The sequence below is a fragment of the Pongo pygmaeus genome, chromosome 18, assembly GCF_028885625.2.
Source record: "Pongo pygmaeus isolate AG05252 chromosome 18, NHGRI_mPonPyg2-v2.0_pri, whole genome shotgun sequence".
NCBI lineage: Eukaryota > Metazoa > Chordata > Mammalia > Primates > Hominidae > Pongo > Pongo pygmaeus.
In genome coordinates this window covers 18093855-18112055 of record NC_072391.2, presented here as the reverse complement: position 1 = coordinate 18112055, position 18201 = coordinate 18093855, and the positions used below count along the sequence as shown (strand labels likewise).

At 48.1% G+C, this 18201-nt stretch overlaps 1 protein-coding gene across 4 annotated transcripts in view; it reads right to left on the bottom strand.

Moving 5' to 3' along the window:
• Nucleotides 1-18201, bottom strand: part of MYH11 (myosin heavy chain 11) — a 153978-nt gene that overhangs the window by 75997 nt on the left and 59780 nt on the right. For 3 of the 4 annotated variants that reach the window (XM_054454934.2, XM_054454935.2, XM_063654349.1), the window contains 3 exons: nt 9726-9828; nt 5475-5567; nt 1860-1923 (listed from right to left, as the gene is read on the bottom strand). In XM_054454934.2, coding sequence (XP_054310909.2) covers nt 1860-1923; nt 5475-5567; nt 9726-9828 — 260 coding nt within the window. Of the gene's footprint in view, nt 1-1859; nt 1924-5474; nt 5568-7789; nt 9671-9725; nt 9829-18201 lie in introns of those variants that run through there. The other variant, XM_054454937.2, reaches the window with a different exon arrangement.

The following is an 18201-nucleotide window of genomic DNA, read 5'->3' as shown; positions in this document are numbered from 1 at the left end:
AGCACTGATTTTCAGACTTTCTCATGGTGTACACGGGTACACACACACACACATACACGTATGTTTGAGCCAAAGTCTCGCTCTGTCACCCAGGCTGGAGGGCAGTGTGTGATCTTGGCTCACTGCAACCTTTGCCTCCTGGGTTCAAGCGATTCTCCTGCCTCAGCCTCCTGAGTAGCTGGGACTATAGGTGCATGCCACCACGCCTGGCTAATTTTTGTATTTTTAGTAGAGACGGGGTTTCACCCTGTTGGCCAGGCTGGTCTTGAACCCGTGACCTAAAGTGATCTGCCTGTCTTGGCCTCCTAAAGTGCTAGGATTACAGGTGCATGCCACCACACCTGGCTAATTTTTGTATTTTTAGTAGACACAGGGTTTCATCATATTGGCCAGGTGGTCTCGAACTCCTGATCTCAAGCGGTCTGCCCGCCTTGGCCTCCCAAAGTGCTGGGATTACAGGCGTGAGCCACCGTGCCTGGCTGAGATGTGTGTTTCTAAGGAGCTCCCAAGTGATGCTGATGCTGCTGGTTTGGAAACATACTTTGAGAACCACTGATCTAAAAGGAAGGCTGAGGACAGAAGGTCGGGGCTATGCCTGGGGCTTGCTCTAAACAAAGGAAATGGATTGCTGAGAGGTGTGTGCAGGGCTGCAGGACAAGAGGGCCCTGGCTCTGGACTTGACCGAAGCCTGGCAGCCTTCCTACCTGCAGGATGGGAATCCTGGCTGGTTTGGGCAGATTAAAGTAGAAACGTAGAAAACATTAAGTTAACACAATAGCCACCACCTATGAGATGCTCACTTTGGGCCCAGCACCATACCAAGGGCTGTGCATATTATTATGCATATTATTTCATTTAACCACTGCACCAGCTCCAGAAAGTAGGTGCGATCACCCCCATTTTACTGAGGCAAAACTGAGGCCCAGAGAGCTTCAGTGATTTTCCCAAATCCCCACAGCTTAGACAAGTACAGTGGAGAGGAGGCCACTCCACAACACACCCTCTTATCCAGGGCACATAACGTGGACAAATGGGACCACTAAGTGCTGCTAGAGGACCTCAGGTGCAGAAAGAAGCTAAGTCAGCCCCCCAGGTCCTATTCATTGCCAAGCACGTGTTCCACAGGAAGCTGTGAACACACGACACCCTTGAGCCCTAGGGCCGCCTGCAAAGCTCCTGAGGCTGATCAGTCACTGAACTCTAGACCTGGTCGTTCCCCCACGTCCAGAAATTTCTAACTTGGCTCCACTTCACCACTCAGATTCATTAAAGAGACGCTCTACTTGTTCCTTGCGATATCAGCATTCTTCTGGGTAAACTCTGTTTTCATCAATTTCCTACCTAAGAAGTGGAGCCGATCACAGACCAACTCTTTAAGAGGACAACAGGTCCAGAATTTGGCCTCGGACAATGGCTGAATAAGGATGAAGTGAAGATCATACAACAGACACTACGTAGCCAGCCCTTACTCTGCACCTTGCATGCTGCCTAGAGCTTTATATGAGTTCATTCACTCTATTCTCACATTTCTATGAGGCAGGTACCATTCATTATCATCCCCATTTTGCTGATGAGGCACAGAGAGGTGGAGTAACCAACCCAAGGTCACTCAGCTAAGGGACAGGTCATTTGAGCATCACATGCAGGCTTAGGCTGCTTGTTTAGGGTTCAAACCAGGGGTCCGGTCCACACATGTATAACCACTGCACCACAATGCCTGCTGTTAAGGGGAGATTTGTTCTGGAAGAAACCTAAGAGGCTGGAAAGACAGGGGTGGCTCTTGGACTCTCCCAGCCTCTGGGCAGGAGATTGGTAGGGGGCAGGGGTACCCGTTTGGCCCAGACTCAGGGAAAGGATACAGGTCTCAATGTTGGCTCCCACGATGTAACCCGTGACGTCGAAGTTGATGCGGATGAATTTGCCCTGCCAACAGGAAAACACAGTTCAGGCTTTGCTGCCCAGCTTCAGCCTTTAACCCCACGCTGTGGGCAAGCAGGAGGGAGATGTTACAGAGGACGCGGGGGTGGGGTGGGGAGAGTCTTGCAAATGCTCAGAACCCCACAGGTCAACTTGTCAGGCGGAAGCAACATCTGATCAGCTGAAACCACCCCAGGGCTGACAGCAACAGAATGTGTAAAACGTGTTCACAGATCAATTTCATTTGGCCCTTGCAATGACAATAGTCCATCATGGCTATCCCCATTTAAAAAATTTTATTTATTTATTAGAGACAAGGTCCTGCTCTGACACCCAGGCTGGAGTGCAGTGGTGCAATCACAGCTCACTGTAACCTTGAACTCCAGGGCTCAAGCAATCCCCTTTTCCCCATGACCTCACCCTCCCAAGCAGCTAGGACTACAGGCACACACCACCATACCTGGCTAATTTTTAAATTTTTTTGTAGAGACAGGATCTCACTATGTTGCCCAGGTTGGCCTCAGACTCCTGCACTCAAGCAATCCTCCCACCTCAGCCTCCCAAAGTGCTGGGATTACAGGAGTAAACTACCACACCCAGCCCACTATTCCCATTTTAAAGCTGGGAAAACTAAGGCTAAAAGAGATCAAGTGACTTGTCCAACGTGACATTGCTCCTGAGAGGTAGGGCCCTAAGCAGAAAGAAGGTTTTTCCATATTCAGGGGCTGGAGGGCTCCCTCCCCAGGCCCCATCCTGCTCCAAAACATGCTGCATCCACATCATCCAACTATGGATTAAACCTTTTCTGTGGGACAGGTGAGTATGCATTGGCCACACTGCCCAAGCAGGCCCTGTGTAGGATGTCCTTTGGGCAGGAATGGCTCATGTCCCTGACCCTAGAGGCTCAACAAGTATCTCCAAAGATGGCCCTATCTACCTGCCTCACCTAAGCCATGAAACCAAGGATGGAACCCAATCCTCCTTCTGTTGACATCAACCCTTTGCCTGTTTCCTCAATAGGCGAGACAGGATTTCATCCTTTCCTCATCACGACATAACATGGTGGGAAGTGTTGGCGTGTGTGGACACAATCCCCTAGGCTTGCTCAGTCCTTGACAAAACCTTCAAACTTTCCCCACTGGGAAACATGCAGTAGAGTGATTTGGGATGACCATATCCCAGATGGAGCCAGGGAGAGCCGGCTGGTCACAGGCAAGGTCCAGGCACCTTCTTCACTCTCCTTCCCAAGATGGCAGGGACGCCAGTGAGTGGAGGATGTTTATAGGGATTTGTCTTACACGTGCTTCCATTTATGATGGGCTAGAAACATTGCACAGAATTGGAACGTGCAAACGCAGTGCTTCTCAGTGGAGGCGGCACATCTGCTATGGAGATTTTGGAAATCGGTAGAAGCCATTATCTGGCTTGTCACATGATGATGGGGGCCACTGCTGTTAGTGAACAGTGGGGCCAAGGATATTTTGGGAGTCCTGCAATGACCTGGAGTCTCTGATGCCAATCCTTGTCTATATCCCTTATGACTCTTCCAGTGTCTCACCTGACACTCATGGAGGTAAAAATCTGTTTGTAATTAGCCAGGCTTAGAACCTAACCTTTATGCCTTTAGATTTTTAATGCCTTTTTTTTTTTTTTTTTTTTTTGAAACAGAGTCTCACTCTGTCGCCCAGGTTGGAGTGCAGTGGTGTGACTTTGGCTCACTGCAACCTCCATCTCCCCGGGTTCAAGCGATTCTCCCACCTCAGCCTCCCGAGCAGCTGGGAATACAGGCGTATGTCACCGTGCCCAGCTAATTTTTGTGTTTTTAGTAGAGACAGGGTTTCACCATGTTGACCAGGCTGGTCTCAAACTCCTGACCTCAGGTGATCTTCCCAACTCAGCCTCCCAAAGTGCTGGGTTTACAGGTGTGAGCCACTTTGTGCCCGGCCTAGATTTTCATGCTTTTAAATAAAAGCATTAACAAGTGTTTAAAATGTTGTTCTAATACAAGAATACCCCATCTGTGTGACTCTAGAGAAGATTTTTCTTTGGTTCAGCACTTCACTGAGAGTCAGTTGCCATTCTGGAAAATCCCATGCCAACATCATCAGTGCCTGAACTTGACCCTTTTCCTTGTATTTGTAGCTGTCACAGTGGATAGACCTAAGTGTCTGTCTCTTACTGTGTCTTCTGTTGGTGTGGCCTGGCCCAAACATTGATAATGCTGAAATGAACTTTATTTTATTTATTTATTTATTTATTTTTGTAGAGATGGAGTTTCTCCATGTTGCCCAGGCTGGTCTCAAACTCTTGAGCTCAAGTGATCTGCCCACCTCAGTCTCCCAAAGTACTGGGACTACAGGCATGAGCCACCTCGCCTGGCCTGAAATGCACACTTTTATTGTGAATTGTCTTATGTTATTTCTTCATATTCCAGTTAGGGCATTATGCTGATGTGTATTCATCTAATACGTGTAGGAGGTGATACTATCTATGATTCTAATTTCGGGCGAGGAAAGGAGACATTATGTAATTGTTTGTTTGTTACTAAAACGGGCCTTGGGGATGGCAGGGTCAGGGACCACCATGTGAATATGCTCAGCAGAGCAGAGTTTTCTGGAAAGAGTCTTCCACAGGGCCCCATCTCAGTGAGCAACAGTTCAGAGACCCCCTTCTCCTGGAATGCAGAGGCAATTTTTCCTTCATCTTTTCTCACTAAAATATCTTTCTGACCCTCCTACAGAGACAACCACTTCTTTTGTACAATAAAACCATTGTTGTCTATATCATCAACCACCCACTTTCAGAGTTCCCCTGTCCCTGTTGGGCTCAGGCAAAAACCTTTTGCTTTGGAGCCTGGGGGAGTGTGTGTGAGAAGGTAGTACCCCTGCCTCACTTACTGTCTGTTCTTCAATTGGAAGAACCAGCTTCATGAAGGCTGGAACCATATCTGAACTATTCATCGCAATCCTGTGAGACTCGCTCAGTGCCTGGTATACAGTAGGCACTTAATAAAAACAGCAAATGAGAAAAAAACAGAGAATGGTGGTACATGTAAAAGTACCTACCAGAGTAATTGTATACAGTAGGTACTTACTAAGTATTTCTTGGAGGAGGTGTGTGCCTGGTACATAGTTGGCACTCAATTCATGTTTTGTCACATAAAATGGTATTGGATATAAGGGTCTAGCATATACCAGGTGCTCAATAAATAATTCTTTAAATTTTATTTTAATAATAGAGATGGGATCTCGCTTTGTTGCCCAGGCTGATCTAGAACCCTTGGGCTCAAGTGATCCTCCCACCTCAGCCTCCCAAAGTGCTGGGATTACAGGTGTGAGCCACCGCACCAGGCCAATCAATATTTGTTGAGTGAATAGTGAATAAATGAATGAATGAATGAGGGAGTGAGAGGCAGGAGCCCTTGCAAGATTGTGAGGTACAGCCCATCTCTCCAGGGTCAGACGCTCCTCCTACCTCTGCACACAAACACTCTGCAGCCCCAGGCAAGAGATGACACCAAAGCTTTTCTGGAAAACCCACGTGGCTTTGCTACTTACGAATCGTGAGGAGTTGTCGTTCTTGACTGTTTTGGCGTTGCCGAAAGCCTCCAGAATCGGGTTTGCTTGTAGAAGCTGCTTTTCCAGCTCTCCCTAAAATTCATTCACATCTAGTTATTGGAGAAAGCAACCTAGGTCCTGACAGATCTACCTTGGATGGATGTTGTCACAAAACTCTGCCCTTAACCCACAGGTTCTCTCCTATCTCCTGCCTCCTCTTAGATCCTGATGCTAATGTTCAGATTTACAGGAGGATTTCAGAAGAGAAGCAACTGTCTGACCTCTCTTAATAGCTAGGACATCTGCTCCCTAGGAAGGTCACTTTTTTCAAGACTAGGGTCTGCTCATCTGTGCAACATCACTGCCACTCAAAGCCACTGCCTTATACAATGTTGGTGATGCCACTTACATCATGATGAATGGTGCCCCCCGGAGTTGTGCAGTGCACCACCTGTCTCACTGTACATGGCAGTCGTGCTGCTGTTCATGTTTAACAAGCAGCCTTCTTCAAGCTAAATCACTACAATCCTTCTTCTGATTATTTTAGTGCAATTTTTTTTTTTTAAGTTGCAATTTTTCCTTTCTCAGGACTGGTTTTCTGAAGTCTCCTACAGCAGACAAGTAAGGAATGCACAAAACCCACCAGGAATCCTCTTAGCGGACTGCAGAATAAAGCTTCAAAGCAGGTTGCCTGAGCTCCATTCATTGGGTTAAAGGCAGCTGAGACCGTACAGAGCCCACCGGCCCCCTCTGCGGGGATGCCTGTGCGCAGACGCGGTCACGTGATTAATCATGGCAGGAAAGGGCCAATGTGTTAAGTTAAGCTGGGAAAGCAAATGAGCTGCTCTTGGCCTAGCCCTAAAACATGGCGGCTGCAGATGGACCCCGAGGCCTCCAGGACCCGGATTCTGGGAGTTTTTCTCCTTGTTCTCCCTCCTGCCTTCCCTTCCTTATTTTTCCAGGCAGCAGGGCTGGGCTGGACAGGAGCCGGGAAAGTGTCTAGAGGGGACAAGGATGGGCATGGCTTCCTCCTCATTCCTCCACATGCCAGGAAGGCATCAGGGTACCTGGTCTACAGGACAAAGCAGGAAGCTGCTATTTGTTTCTGTTTTGATTTGTCCACACATCCTCCTTTATGTAGCTCCCAGAGAAAGATGAAGCAAAACCTCATCCGCATACAAATCTCAGCCACAAGTGGAATCACCACAGCTGAGACCGGTGGAAATTTACAAGGAGCACCGTGGGCATTTCTTTGTTGGTGGGAAGACGACTAAAGGAACACTTTTGTTCACAAAAACTTGGGGTCTCCATGCTCTCTGAAAAAGGCTCCCTTTCTAGAATGGGGATTCTGGCAGGTAAGGTTGAAAAGTCTTCGCAAGAGAGCTTTAAATGGGGGCACCTGGTTCAAACCTTTTGTTTTATACATGACGCAACCGTAGCCCCGAGAAGTTAACTGACTCGGCCAAGGTCACACAAAAGCAGATCCCAAATAAGAACTGTAATTCTCCTTCTGATCTGCAACACGGTCACCCAGGGTCTAACTAAGATGGACTGAATGATCTTTTTGGGAGCCAAGGAAGACACCTGTGGGTTTCTTCTAGGCTGGGACCCATACGTCAGCCCCCCAAGCTCTGTGTTAGAGAAGAGTTTATATATGCACAGGTCCAAGCAGGACCAGGTTATGCGTTGCGTAGCTGGGGCCTTACCGCGCCACCAAAGCTAGTGCATCGCGACCTCCAAGACTGTTTCTGGAGGCTTGAGTCAAGCAACCAGCATGCAAGAGACAGACACGCACTGCACACGCATGCACAGGGACACACTGGTGCACCAGGGACAGGGCTGAGGGAAGAAACTTAGGGATGATGGCAGGGAGAGAAGAGGGAGGCATGCCACAGCTGTGCCACTGACTGTCCATCGAGCCAGGGAAGCTTTGGGGCCTGACAGTCCTACAACACTCAGCCAGATGGGGCAGACGTCTCTGTCTAGGTTGTTCCAGTCAAGGGTACCAGGAGTAGATGCTTTGAAGGGTGCAGGGGTTCATTCTGAACCGGAGAAATCCATTTCAGGCTGGAGCGCAACCCTGGGGACTCCAATAGGAGTCTCGTGGGTGGTAAATGCACCCCCACACCCTTCCCTGGCATCAGACACCCACAGGATGGTATCTTGGTGCATTTACTGATTGAAGTTGTGAAACTCTAGGGCCTACCCCATTTCTACCACCAGCTACGGGACTCGGTGGGTGCAACAGGATCATGCAGATCTAAATTCACTCCGTGCCTCCCTTACACACCAGGAAAACACTCTCAGTTACTCACGTAGGCAAAAGATGGGCCTTGCTGTGGTTGAACAACACATTGTAAAACAAATGTCAGTGTTATTTCCATCACATGGACATCAGGGGCTGGAGAATATATGACTTTGATCCCCCCCAAACAGCCTGGAGTCCCCCAGACAGACAGGTCAGCTTCTTTTCCTTGATACTGTTTCTTTTCTCTCTGTTTAGCTGCAGGAATGCGATCACAGCTCACTGCAGTCTCAACCTACTGGGCTCAGGCAATCCTCCTGCCTCAGCCTCCCAACTAGCTAAGACTACAGGCATGCACACCAGGCCCAGCTAATTCTCTTGATTTTTTTTTTTTTTTTTTTTTTGTACAGACAGGGTCTCACTATGTCACCCAGGCTGGTCCTGAACTCCTGGGCTCAGACCGTCCTCCCACCTTGGCCTCCCGAAACACTGAGATTACAGGCATGAGCCCCCATGCTCAGCCATTCCCTCCTTTTTCTAATTTCTTAGAGATCCAGACATTTTAAAGGTTTTCATAATTACTGGGGCCACATTAGGCTCCTTAAAACAGTATCCAGTGAGACAATGTCTGAGATGTGTTTACACATGCAGCCGAAACAAGCAGCACATAGTAGGCCTTTGATAACAATGAGTTGTTAGAAAGTATTATCTCCTGTGTTTACTTTTTAGGGAAAGGGAAGGCAGTGGAAACTTGTATTTAAACTGCCATGCAGCCTTTGGGGCCGTTGTTCCCACTCACTATGGCTAGAAACCAACTTGCCAGAGACAATTCTAGGATGCTGAATCTTGAGTTTCCTGCATTTGTTTGGAGAAGGAAGTTCTCCAAAGCCACGACCAGTGCCCATCCTAGATCTCCAAGGGCCTCCAGACAAGCCGGCCATGGTGGCTGCCCCAGAGTCCCCTCTGAGGGCGCAAAGCGATATCTGAAATGGCGAACACTGGAGACACCCCACACCGTGGTCAGATCTCCATCCTACCATCTTCCCACCCACGAACCTGCAGACGGAGGCGCCGGCCAGTCCTGGTGGCCCTACCACGTGCCCCCCTCCTGTGGGATAGATGGGGCAGGGCTGACACACGAGGAGGAAGAGAAGCATGGGCCCTAGAGGAGATGACTGTAGAAACCTGCTCTTCTTTTCCTCCCAAGCTCTTAGTCATAGTGTGTCATCTCTGTATATTTGAGGGATTCTTTGACAACTACGCTCTCTTCCACAGGTCCAGAAGCTCAGAGAAGAGAATAACAACATCTCTCCGACTTATCCCCAGGTTCCCACCCCAAGTGGTGCCTGGCACACAGTAGGTGCTCAATCCACAGTTACTGAATGGCATTGCACTGAAGCCCACGGGCCGAGTGATGCCAGCATCTCCATCCCAGGGACAGGGGGACACATGGAGGGATCCGGGAACCCAAAAGGTACCTTAACCCCTGGGACATTACAGAGATTCACTGAAAGGAGTGCTTCTCAATCTAGGGCAACTGTCCCACCCCAGGGGACATCTGACAAAGTCTAGAGATATTTTTGGTTGTCACAACTGGAGGGAAGGGGGCTATCGGTATCTGGCGGGTCGAGGCCAGGGATGTTGTGAAACATTCTATGAGCCACAGGGAAGCCCCTCCAAGGAAGAGTTATCTGGTCCAAAATGACATCAGTGCCACCACTGAGAAGCACCGACGTGGAGGAAGATCTCACTGTGGAAGGAAAGGGCTTATCCTCATTTTACAAAACAGGCCCCCTTCTGGAGGGATGCTTCTAGCTGAGCCAAGAAATCACCCATACTCAATAGGCCTCCTTGCCAAAAAGACGGTCCCTCTTTGAGTCTTCAGGGGAGAGGTAGTCAGCCAGGGCCTGAGTTCTTGCAACGATGTTCTGTTTGTATCTCAGTTGGGCTGCAAGCTGGAGACTGGTTGGCTAAATCATGGCCTCTGATTGGGAACTGCCACTCACCGTGATACTTGTGTCTTTCTTGCCCTTGTGGGAGGAGGCCACCACGGCCAGGTACTGAATGACCTTCTTGGTGTTTTCAGTTTTCCCGGCTCCAGACTCGCCTCTGAAAGACACAGGAACATCATCTATGCACACGTTCCATGGTGACCTTTCCGCAGTTCCACGAGCCAGGCAGGACAATAATGATCATCACCACCATTTCCCAGAGGGTGAAACAGAGGCTCCCAGAGGGGAAGTAACTTGCCTAAGGTCACATCTCTGGTAGTGAGCTGAACTGGGTCCCCAGCCTAGGTCCAATGCCCAATCTATTCCTTCCAAGAGGACATAGAAAAGAATTCAGATACAAAGAGTGAAAAGGTGGGCCGGGCGTGGTGGCTCATGGCTGTGATCCCAGCACTTTGGGAGGCTGAGGTGGGAGGATCATTTGAGCCCAGGAGTCTGAGACCAGCCTCAGCAACACAGAGAGACACTGCCTCTACAAAAAAATTTAAAAATTAGCCAGGCATGGTGGCACATGTCTACAGTCCCAGCTATTTGGCAAGTTGAGGCAGGAGGATCACTCGAGTCCAGGAGTTCAAGACCAGCCTGAGCAACACAGCGCAACCCTGACTCTATCAAAAATAAGAAAAATTAACCAGGCATGGTGGTGCATGCCTGTAGTCCCAGCTACTCAGGAGGCTGAGGTGGGAGGGTGGCTTAAGCCCAGGAGTTTGAGGCCACAGTGAGCCATGATCACACCACTGCACTCCAGCCTGGGTGACAGAGAAAGACCTCATCTCTAAAAAAATAGGGTGAACGAGAAAACCTTAGTTTTCTTACATAGGTCCAAACAGGTTTATTTGGAATCATCTACTTTTTTTTTTTTTTTTTTTTTTTTTTTGAGACGGAGTCTCACTCTGTCCCCAGGCTGGAGTGCAGTGGCACAATTTCAGCTCACTGCAAGCTCCACCTCCCGGGTTCACGCCATTCTCCTGCCTCAGCCTCTCAAGTAGCTGGGACTACAGCCACCCGCCAGCATGCCTGGCTAATTTTTTTGTATTTTTAGTAGAGATAGGGTTTCACCATGTTAGCCAGGATGGTCTCGATCTCATGACCTCGTGATCCACCTGCAGACATCATTAGCATTGCTAGAAATGGAAAGACCAGGCACAAGGCAGCCTTCAAGAAAGGACTTAAGTGCCTCTGGAGTACCAGGACCTAAAGTTTAAGAAGCTCCCTTATGGAAAGAAAAGTTTACCAAAAAACCAGTTATCCCATTGGTCACTGGGCAGATGCAAGCCCCTTTATCCTCTGAGGAATCCCACCCCATGTATCAGGAGGCTAGCTGATGATCTCAGCCAAGTATCTAAGAATAAGCCCAGTTGAAGTAATTCACACTAAAGTGTAAATGACTGATATGTTTAGATCAGCATGACATGGTTTGTCTTATCAAAAAAGTATGTATTCCTGGAATATGAAGGTAGTTTTTTTTTTTTTTTTTTTTTTAACCAAGATGGCTTTCGTGAACTAGCTGCCTGTTTTGGCCACCAGAATTCATCACAATGGAACGGCTCCATCCAGATACTGCCTCTATGTCCCACCACTCCTAGTGAAAGATAAGGACAGTGCCTTGACCAAAACTTCACTTGTTTATCGCCTTCTTCTATTTTTCAGTTTACTTTTGTTTTTTGTGTTTCCTTTCTTTGCCTTATCTCTCTTATTTTCTGAGCTCACTTAATACTCTAAAATATAAGAGAGTTTTGGTTTTTTTTTAAGTTGGGAAAAGAATTTGTTCACCCCGAGGTCAGCCCAAGGTTCTCTGTGCTGAACCAGTGCCACCAAAGCTAGTACAGTCTCTGCTCTTCTTCCTAATTAGGAAATAAAGAAATTAATTTTCTCTGCCAAGGGCCCATTAATAACTTGGCTCATGGCTTAAAAAAGAAATAGAAGAAAAGAAAAAAGAAAGAGAAAGAAAAAAAAAGTGCCCCAAATTGCTGGGCCTAATCCTACAGGTCCCACTGTCCAGAAATCAAGTGTCTGATGGCCAAGAATGATGAAACATCTTGCAGTGACTTTGTGCGGTCCCTTCCCTTCCTAGAGGCCTTCCTTCCCAATGGTCACATTATTTCACATGGCCTCAGAGGCAGTTTATGAAATGGGGACCATGAAGGCATCACCCCATTTCCCCAGAAGGGGCAACTAAGACCTGTGTGTGTGTGTGTGTGTGTGTGTGTGTGTGTGTGTGTGTGTAAAAGAGGAGAACTGGCCAGGTGCAGCAGAGAACTGGCCACGTTTATAATCACAGCTACTCAGGAGGCTGAGTTGGGAGGATGCCTTGAGGCCAGGAGTTTGAGAGAAGCCTGGGCAACATAGCAAGATCCCATCTCTTAAGAGAGAGAAGAATTGGCATTTGTCATTGGGGGGACATAGGGGGAAGGGTCCCTTTGCTAACTGCTGTACATGAATTATTTCCTTTATCCTCTTCCTGCCTCCATGTTATTATAGAAGGAAGAGTCTTGCCCAGAGTGGGTAAGCAATTTTCCCTAGGTCACACAAGAAAGAAGGGATACAGTCAGAATGGAAAGTCAGGTCTCTGATTCTAATGCAATCAGAATTCCTTTTACTACATTTCACCAAGTTGTTCCATGACACAGGCCCAACCCTCTAGGGACTTGCTTTCTAAGGCCATAAGAAGGACAGGGAAAGGGGAATTGATATTTGTTGAAGGCCTACACAGTACTAGGCTTTGGGCTCACAAATCTTTTCATTTACTCTACCCAGCAATCTAATGAGAGAGTTATTAATTATCCCCATCACCCACCTGGGGAAACTGAGGCAAAGAGAGGTAGAAGTAAATTGCTCCAGCCCACAATTGTTCCTGCTTTCACACAGATAGGAAATGGAGGAGAAGCAGGATTTGAACTTAGGTCCAGTTGACACCAGGGCCCATGTTCTGCCTCCTACACCCTTTTATTTTAACAAATCAGCAAAGAGAAAAGACAGAGTGAAGTCCCAGCCTCACTCCACCGGAGTTCTGCCATATATTCCAGGAGGCTTTACTTGCCCCAATCAATGAACCAAGCCACTCAGTCATTCACACCTAAGTATGAATTACTTCAATCAGGCTAATGTCAGAACTTTGCTAGACTTCATTCTAAAGTGAAGGGGATGGATTCTGATTAAAGCAAGAGAAAGGAGAGAAATTTTTGGATGTAGGAAACCACTTGCGTAGGTGGTCGTGAACCTGTTCAGATCCAAGACAAGAATCAGGACAGCGGTGTGCACCAACAACATGTGTGGAACACACTCTTCATGCTGACAAACCAGTGCTCCTAGACTGCTGCTGCTCACTTCTCCTTTCCCACAACAGTTCCTTCCTTTCCATCCTGGCCTTGAACCTCTCTCACCTCCTCCCTTTTACAACAAAGACATCACCGGGTGTGGTGGCTCATGCCTGTCATCCCAGTACTTTGGGAGGCTGAGACGGGTGGATCACTTGAGGTCAGGAGTTCAAGACCAGCCTGGCCAACACGGTGAAACCCTGTCTCTACTAAAAATACGAAAAGTCGCTGGGCATGGTGGTGGGCGCCTGTAGTCCCAGCCACTCGGGGAGCTGAGGCAGGAGAATTGCTTGAACCCAGGAGGCGGAGATTACAGTGAGCTGAGCTCGTGCCACTGCACTCCAGCCTGAGCAATAGAATGAGACTCCATCTCAAAAAACAAACAAACAAACAAACAAAAAAAAAACAAAGACATCAACGTGCCCCGTCCGTGGCTATGGTCTTCTGCTTTGCCTGGGATGGGGAGTGGGACATAAACTCTGGGAATCTACCCCTTCCCATGTAGCTGCTGGGCTCCGCTGTTTCCAAGTTCTGTTGAGAAAAATAAATTGCCCTGGGAGGTTCTGCCAAAGAAAACATCCCAAGCTCCAGGCTCGTGGGTGTCTGAAGGTTGATGTGCTCAGAGCTGGTCCAGAAACATTCATAGCTTGGCTTTTCTGACCCCTGACCTCTAGGGGTGAAGATGCCTTCCTGGTCTGAGCACCCTAAACTCCTTTCTTATTTCTTGGGGAATTTGGTACTGAGCTCCCTCTTCCTGGAGAAGGACCAGACTCATGACCACGTTATGGCCTCCTGGCCTTGTAACTACCCCAATGCAAAGTCCTTTTAATCAGTCCAGCCCCAGCGGCTGGGAGGAACCACCCAATGGCCACTTAACCCCTCAGCCAGGCTGGCTTCATGAGTGTGACCTGTACAGTCTCACAGGGACCACCCTGTGCTTAATACTCTAATGTTGCCATCTGGAAATTCTTCCTAATTCTTTATAAAGGCTCTGCATTTTCTTTTTTCTTTTCTTTTTTTTTTTTTTTTTTTTTTTTTTGAGACTGACTCTTGCTCTGTTGCTCAGTCTGGGGTGCAGTGTGTGATGTTGGCTCACTGTAACCTCTACCTCCCAGGTTCAAGTGATTCTCCTGCCTCAACCTCCCAAGTAGCTGGAACTACAGGTGCCCGCCACTATGCCTGGGTAATTTTTATATTTTTAGTAGAGATGGGATTTCACCATGTTGGCGGGGCTGGCCTCGAACTCCTGACCTCATGTGATCTGCCCGCCTCAGCCTCCCAAAGTGCTGGGATTCCAGGTGTGAGTCACTGCACTCAGCCAGCATTTTCATTTTGCAAAATTCTACAAATTCTGCAGCTGGTCCTGGCTCCCAGGGTTGAATATTGCCAAGTCCTTTGCAGCCTGTGGTTTGCCACTGGTAGGAAGGCCAAATTGTCTCTGATGAACCTCACCAGTCCCTGGTCTTTATGTGACTGGCAAGGCACCCTGGCATTTTGTACTGTACAACTCCTACACATCCTGCAAAACCCCAGGCAGAAGCAACGCCTCTCTCCCCTACAGCATCCATTGGCAGAACAGCATAATGGGCTCCAGGGCCAGGTTGCTCAAGTTCAAATCCCTGCTCTGCCAGTTACCTGTGTGACCTTAGGCAAGTCATTTAGCCTCTCCATACCTCAGTTTCTTTACCCCATTATAAAATGGGTATAATAAAAACACTTACCTTGTATGTTTTTTTTTTTTTTGAGACAAGATCTCACTCTGTGGCCCAGACTGGAGTGCAGTGATGCAATCATAGCTCACTGCAGCTGAGAATTCTTAGGCTCAAGTGATATTCCTGCCCCAATCTCCCAAGTAGTTGGGACTACAGGTGCACACCACCACAGCTGGATAATTTTTAAATTTTCTGTAGAGACAGGGGTCTCGCTATGTTGCCCAAGCTAGTCTCGAACTCCTGGTCTCAAGTGATCTCTAGCCTCAGCCTCCCAAAGTGCTGGGACTACAGGCATGAGCCACCATGCCTGACCTTCTATATGATTCTTATGAGGATTAAATGAGTGAATATTTATATAAAATGCTTAGAACAACGCCAGGTATGCCAAAATGTTAGTTATTATTACTTTTGTTTTTTGAGACAGAGTTTTGCTTGTTGCTCAGGCTAGAGTGCAGTGGCATAATCTTGACTCACTGCAATCTCCAACTCCTGGGTTCAAATGACCCTCCCACCTCAGCTTCCTGAGTAGCTGGGATGACAGGCATGTGTCACTACACCTAGCTAATTTTTTGATTTTGTGGGGTCTTGCTAAGTTGCCCAGGATAGTCTTGAACTCCAGGCCTCAGGCAATCCTCCTGCCTCGGCCTCCTAAAGTGTTGGGATTACAGGTGTGAGCCACTGTGCCCACTTATTATTACTTTTATAACCACTGCTTCCGTAGAGATTATTTATTGTTTGTATAATGATTTTCAACATTCATCCTACCATTAAAATACAAACAATATTCACATTTTCCCACTGTTTAAGCTAGGAGTTAGCAAACTCTTTCTGTAAAAGGTCAGACAGTAAATATTTTAGACTTTGAGGTTCATGCATTCTTTGTCACATCTGCTCAGCTCTCCACTGCAGCACAAAAGCAAATATGTAGACAAGTGGGTGCGGCTGTGTTTCAATAAAACTTTATCTAGAACAGACAAGGGCCTGATCTGACCCACTGGTCAAAGTTTGTCCTTCCTTGGCTTCAGTCCCTTAGTACGTTCTCATCCATTTTATTTATTTATTTGATTGTTATATATATTTTTTGAGATGGGGTCTCACTGTGTCACCCAGGCTGAAGTGCAGTGGTTCAATCTTGGCTCAGTGAGCCAAGATCCTCCTGCCTCGCCCTCCTAAGTGGCTGGGACTACAGGCACATGCCATTATGCTCAGCTAATTTTTGTGTTTTTTGTAGAGACAGGGTTTTGCCGTGTTGACCAGGCTGGTCTTGAACTCCTGAGCTCAAGCAATCAGCCTGCCTTGGCCTCCCAAAGTGCTAGGATTACAGGCAGGAGCCACCGTGCCCAGCCTGTCATCCATTTTAGATGAAAGTTTAAACTCCTCCCCAGGGCCTGGAAGCACCCCCCTACCTCTCTCTAATTTTATGTGAAACCACCCTCCTCCTCTTACTTTAGCCCCTTGATCACACAGCTCTTTCTCCAGCCAGGCCCATGGCCTCTAATTAAACTGATTACACTGGATGGATTACATTCTAGACAAAATACAACACAGGCCTAAAAATTACATTTATTCAGCTTCCAGTTTTCCTTCCTTTCTTGTCTTCCTTCCCTTCCTTTCCTTCCTTCCTGTCTCTGGGTCTTGCTCTGTTGCCCAGGCTGAGGTGCAGTGGTGCCATCATAGCTCACTTAGCCTCTAACTCCCAAGCTCAAGTGATCCTCCCTGCTCAACCTCCTGAGTAGCTGGGAGTACAGGCGTGCACCATCCCATCTAGCTAATTTTTAAATTTTTTTGTAGCAATGGGGTCTCACTGTGTTCCTCTGTTTGGTCTCAAACTTCTGGCCTCAAGCAACCCTCCCGACTCGGCCTCTCAAGGCCCTGAGTTTCCAGGCATAAGCCACCACACCCAGCCAATTTTCAGTTTCTTTTTTCTTCTCTTTTTTCAGACAGAGTCTTGCTCTGTCGCCCAGGCTGGAGTGCAGTGGTGCGATCTTGGCTCACTGCAAGCTCCGCCTCCCGGGTTCACGCCATTCTCCTGCCTCAGCCTCCCAAGTAGTTGGGACTACAGGTGCCCACCACCACGCCCGGCTAATTTTTTTTGTATTTTTTAGTAGAGACAGGGTTTCACCGTGTTAGCCAGGATGGTCTCAAACTCCTGACCTCGTGATCCACCCGCCTCGGCCTCCCAAAGTGCTGGGATTACAGGAGTGATCCACGGCGCCCGGCCAATTTTCAGTTTCTTAACTGCATAACCAAACAGTTGGTTCCAGCCTGGCTTCTCTTAACCACCAACTATGCCTAAAAGCTCAGCCCTGCTGTCAACTTGTAGGTCCTTCAAGTCACTTTGGCTGAATTTCACACAAGCAAAATAAAATTGAATACAGAGACTGAAGATGTTGGTGGTTCTGGGCTGACTGGATGCATTTGCAAATAAAAGTTGGATCGTTTTGGGATATCCTCCCTAACAACGGTTAAGGCCTCCTTCTCCAGCATTGGCTGTGTGTGGGCAGTGTGCCAAGTCCTTGCTAACACTGCATTCCAGGAGATGGAGATACACAACAGCCAAGTAAACAAACAAATAATCAAGATAGTTTGTGGTGGAGACATCATTGCTACATCGGGGTGATATGACTGAGAAGATCAAGGGGAAGGGAGGAGAGGGGAGGCTGTGGATGGGGAAGCCAGGGAGTTGCTGAGCCTTGAAAGTTACAAGAGAGCCCTGTGGGAAGGATGGAGGGAAGGATGGGCCAGGCAGGGCAAACAGTATGGACAGAGGTCCAAGGGAGGGAAATGCTGGGCCCAGGTATGAGACAGAATGGCCCCCAGTGTGGCTGGAGGGCCACAAGGGAGGGGGACAGCAGGAAGTGACGAGGGAAGAGCGGATCACACTCAGTCTTCCAAGTCACAGTAAGGAATCTGAGTTTTATTCTCATGGGTGCAGGAAACCATTTCAGGAGGGGAACGGGGCTTTAGAACCAGTGTGGGAAGAATCAGAACTGCAGGATGGGCTGGGTGCAGTGGCTCATGCCTGTAATCCCAGCACTTTGGGAGGCTGACTGAGGTGGGTGGATCGCCTGAGATCAGGAGTTTGAGCCCAGGCTGGCCAACATGGAGAAAACCCATCTCTATTAACAATACAAAAATTAGCTGGGCATGATGGCATAATACTCGGGAAGCTGAGGCAGGAGAATTGCTTGAACCCAGAAGGCGGGGTTTGCAGTGAGCCAAGATCACACCACTGCACTCTAGCCTGGGCAACAGAGTGAGACTGTCTCAACAAAAAAAATAAACAACAACAACAACAAACTGCAGGATGGGTCAGGCACAGAGGCTCATGCCTGTAATCCCAGCACTTGGGAGGCGAAGGCTCCCTAGGTCACCTGAGGTCAGGAGTTCGAGACCAGCCTGACCAGCATGGCGAAACCCTGTCTGTACTAAAAATACAAAATT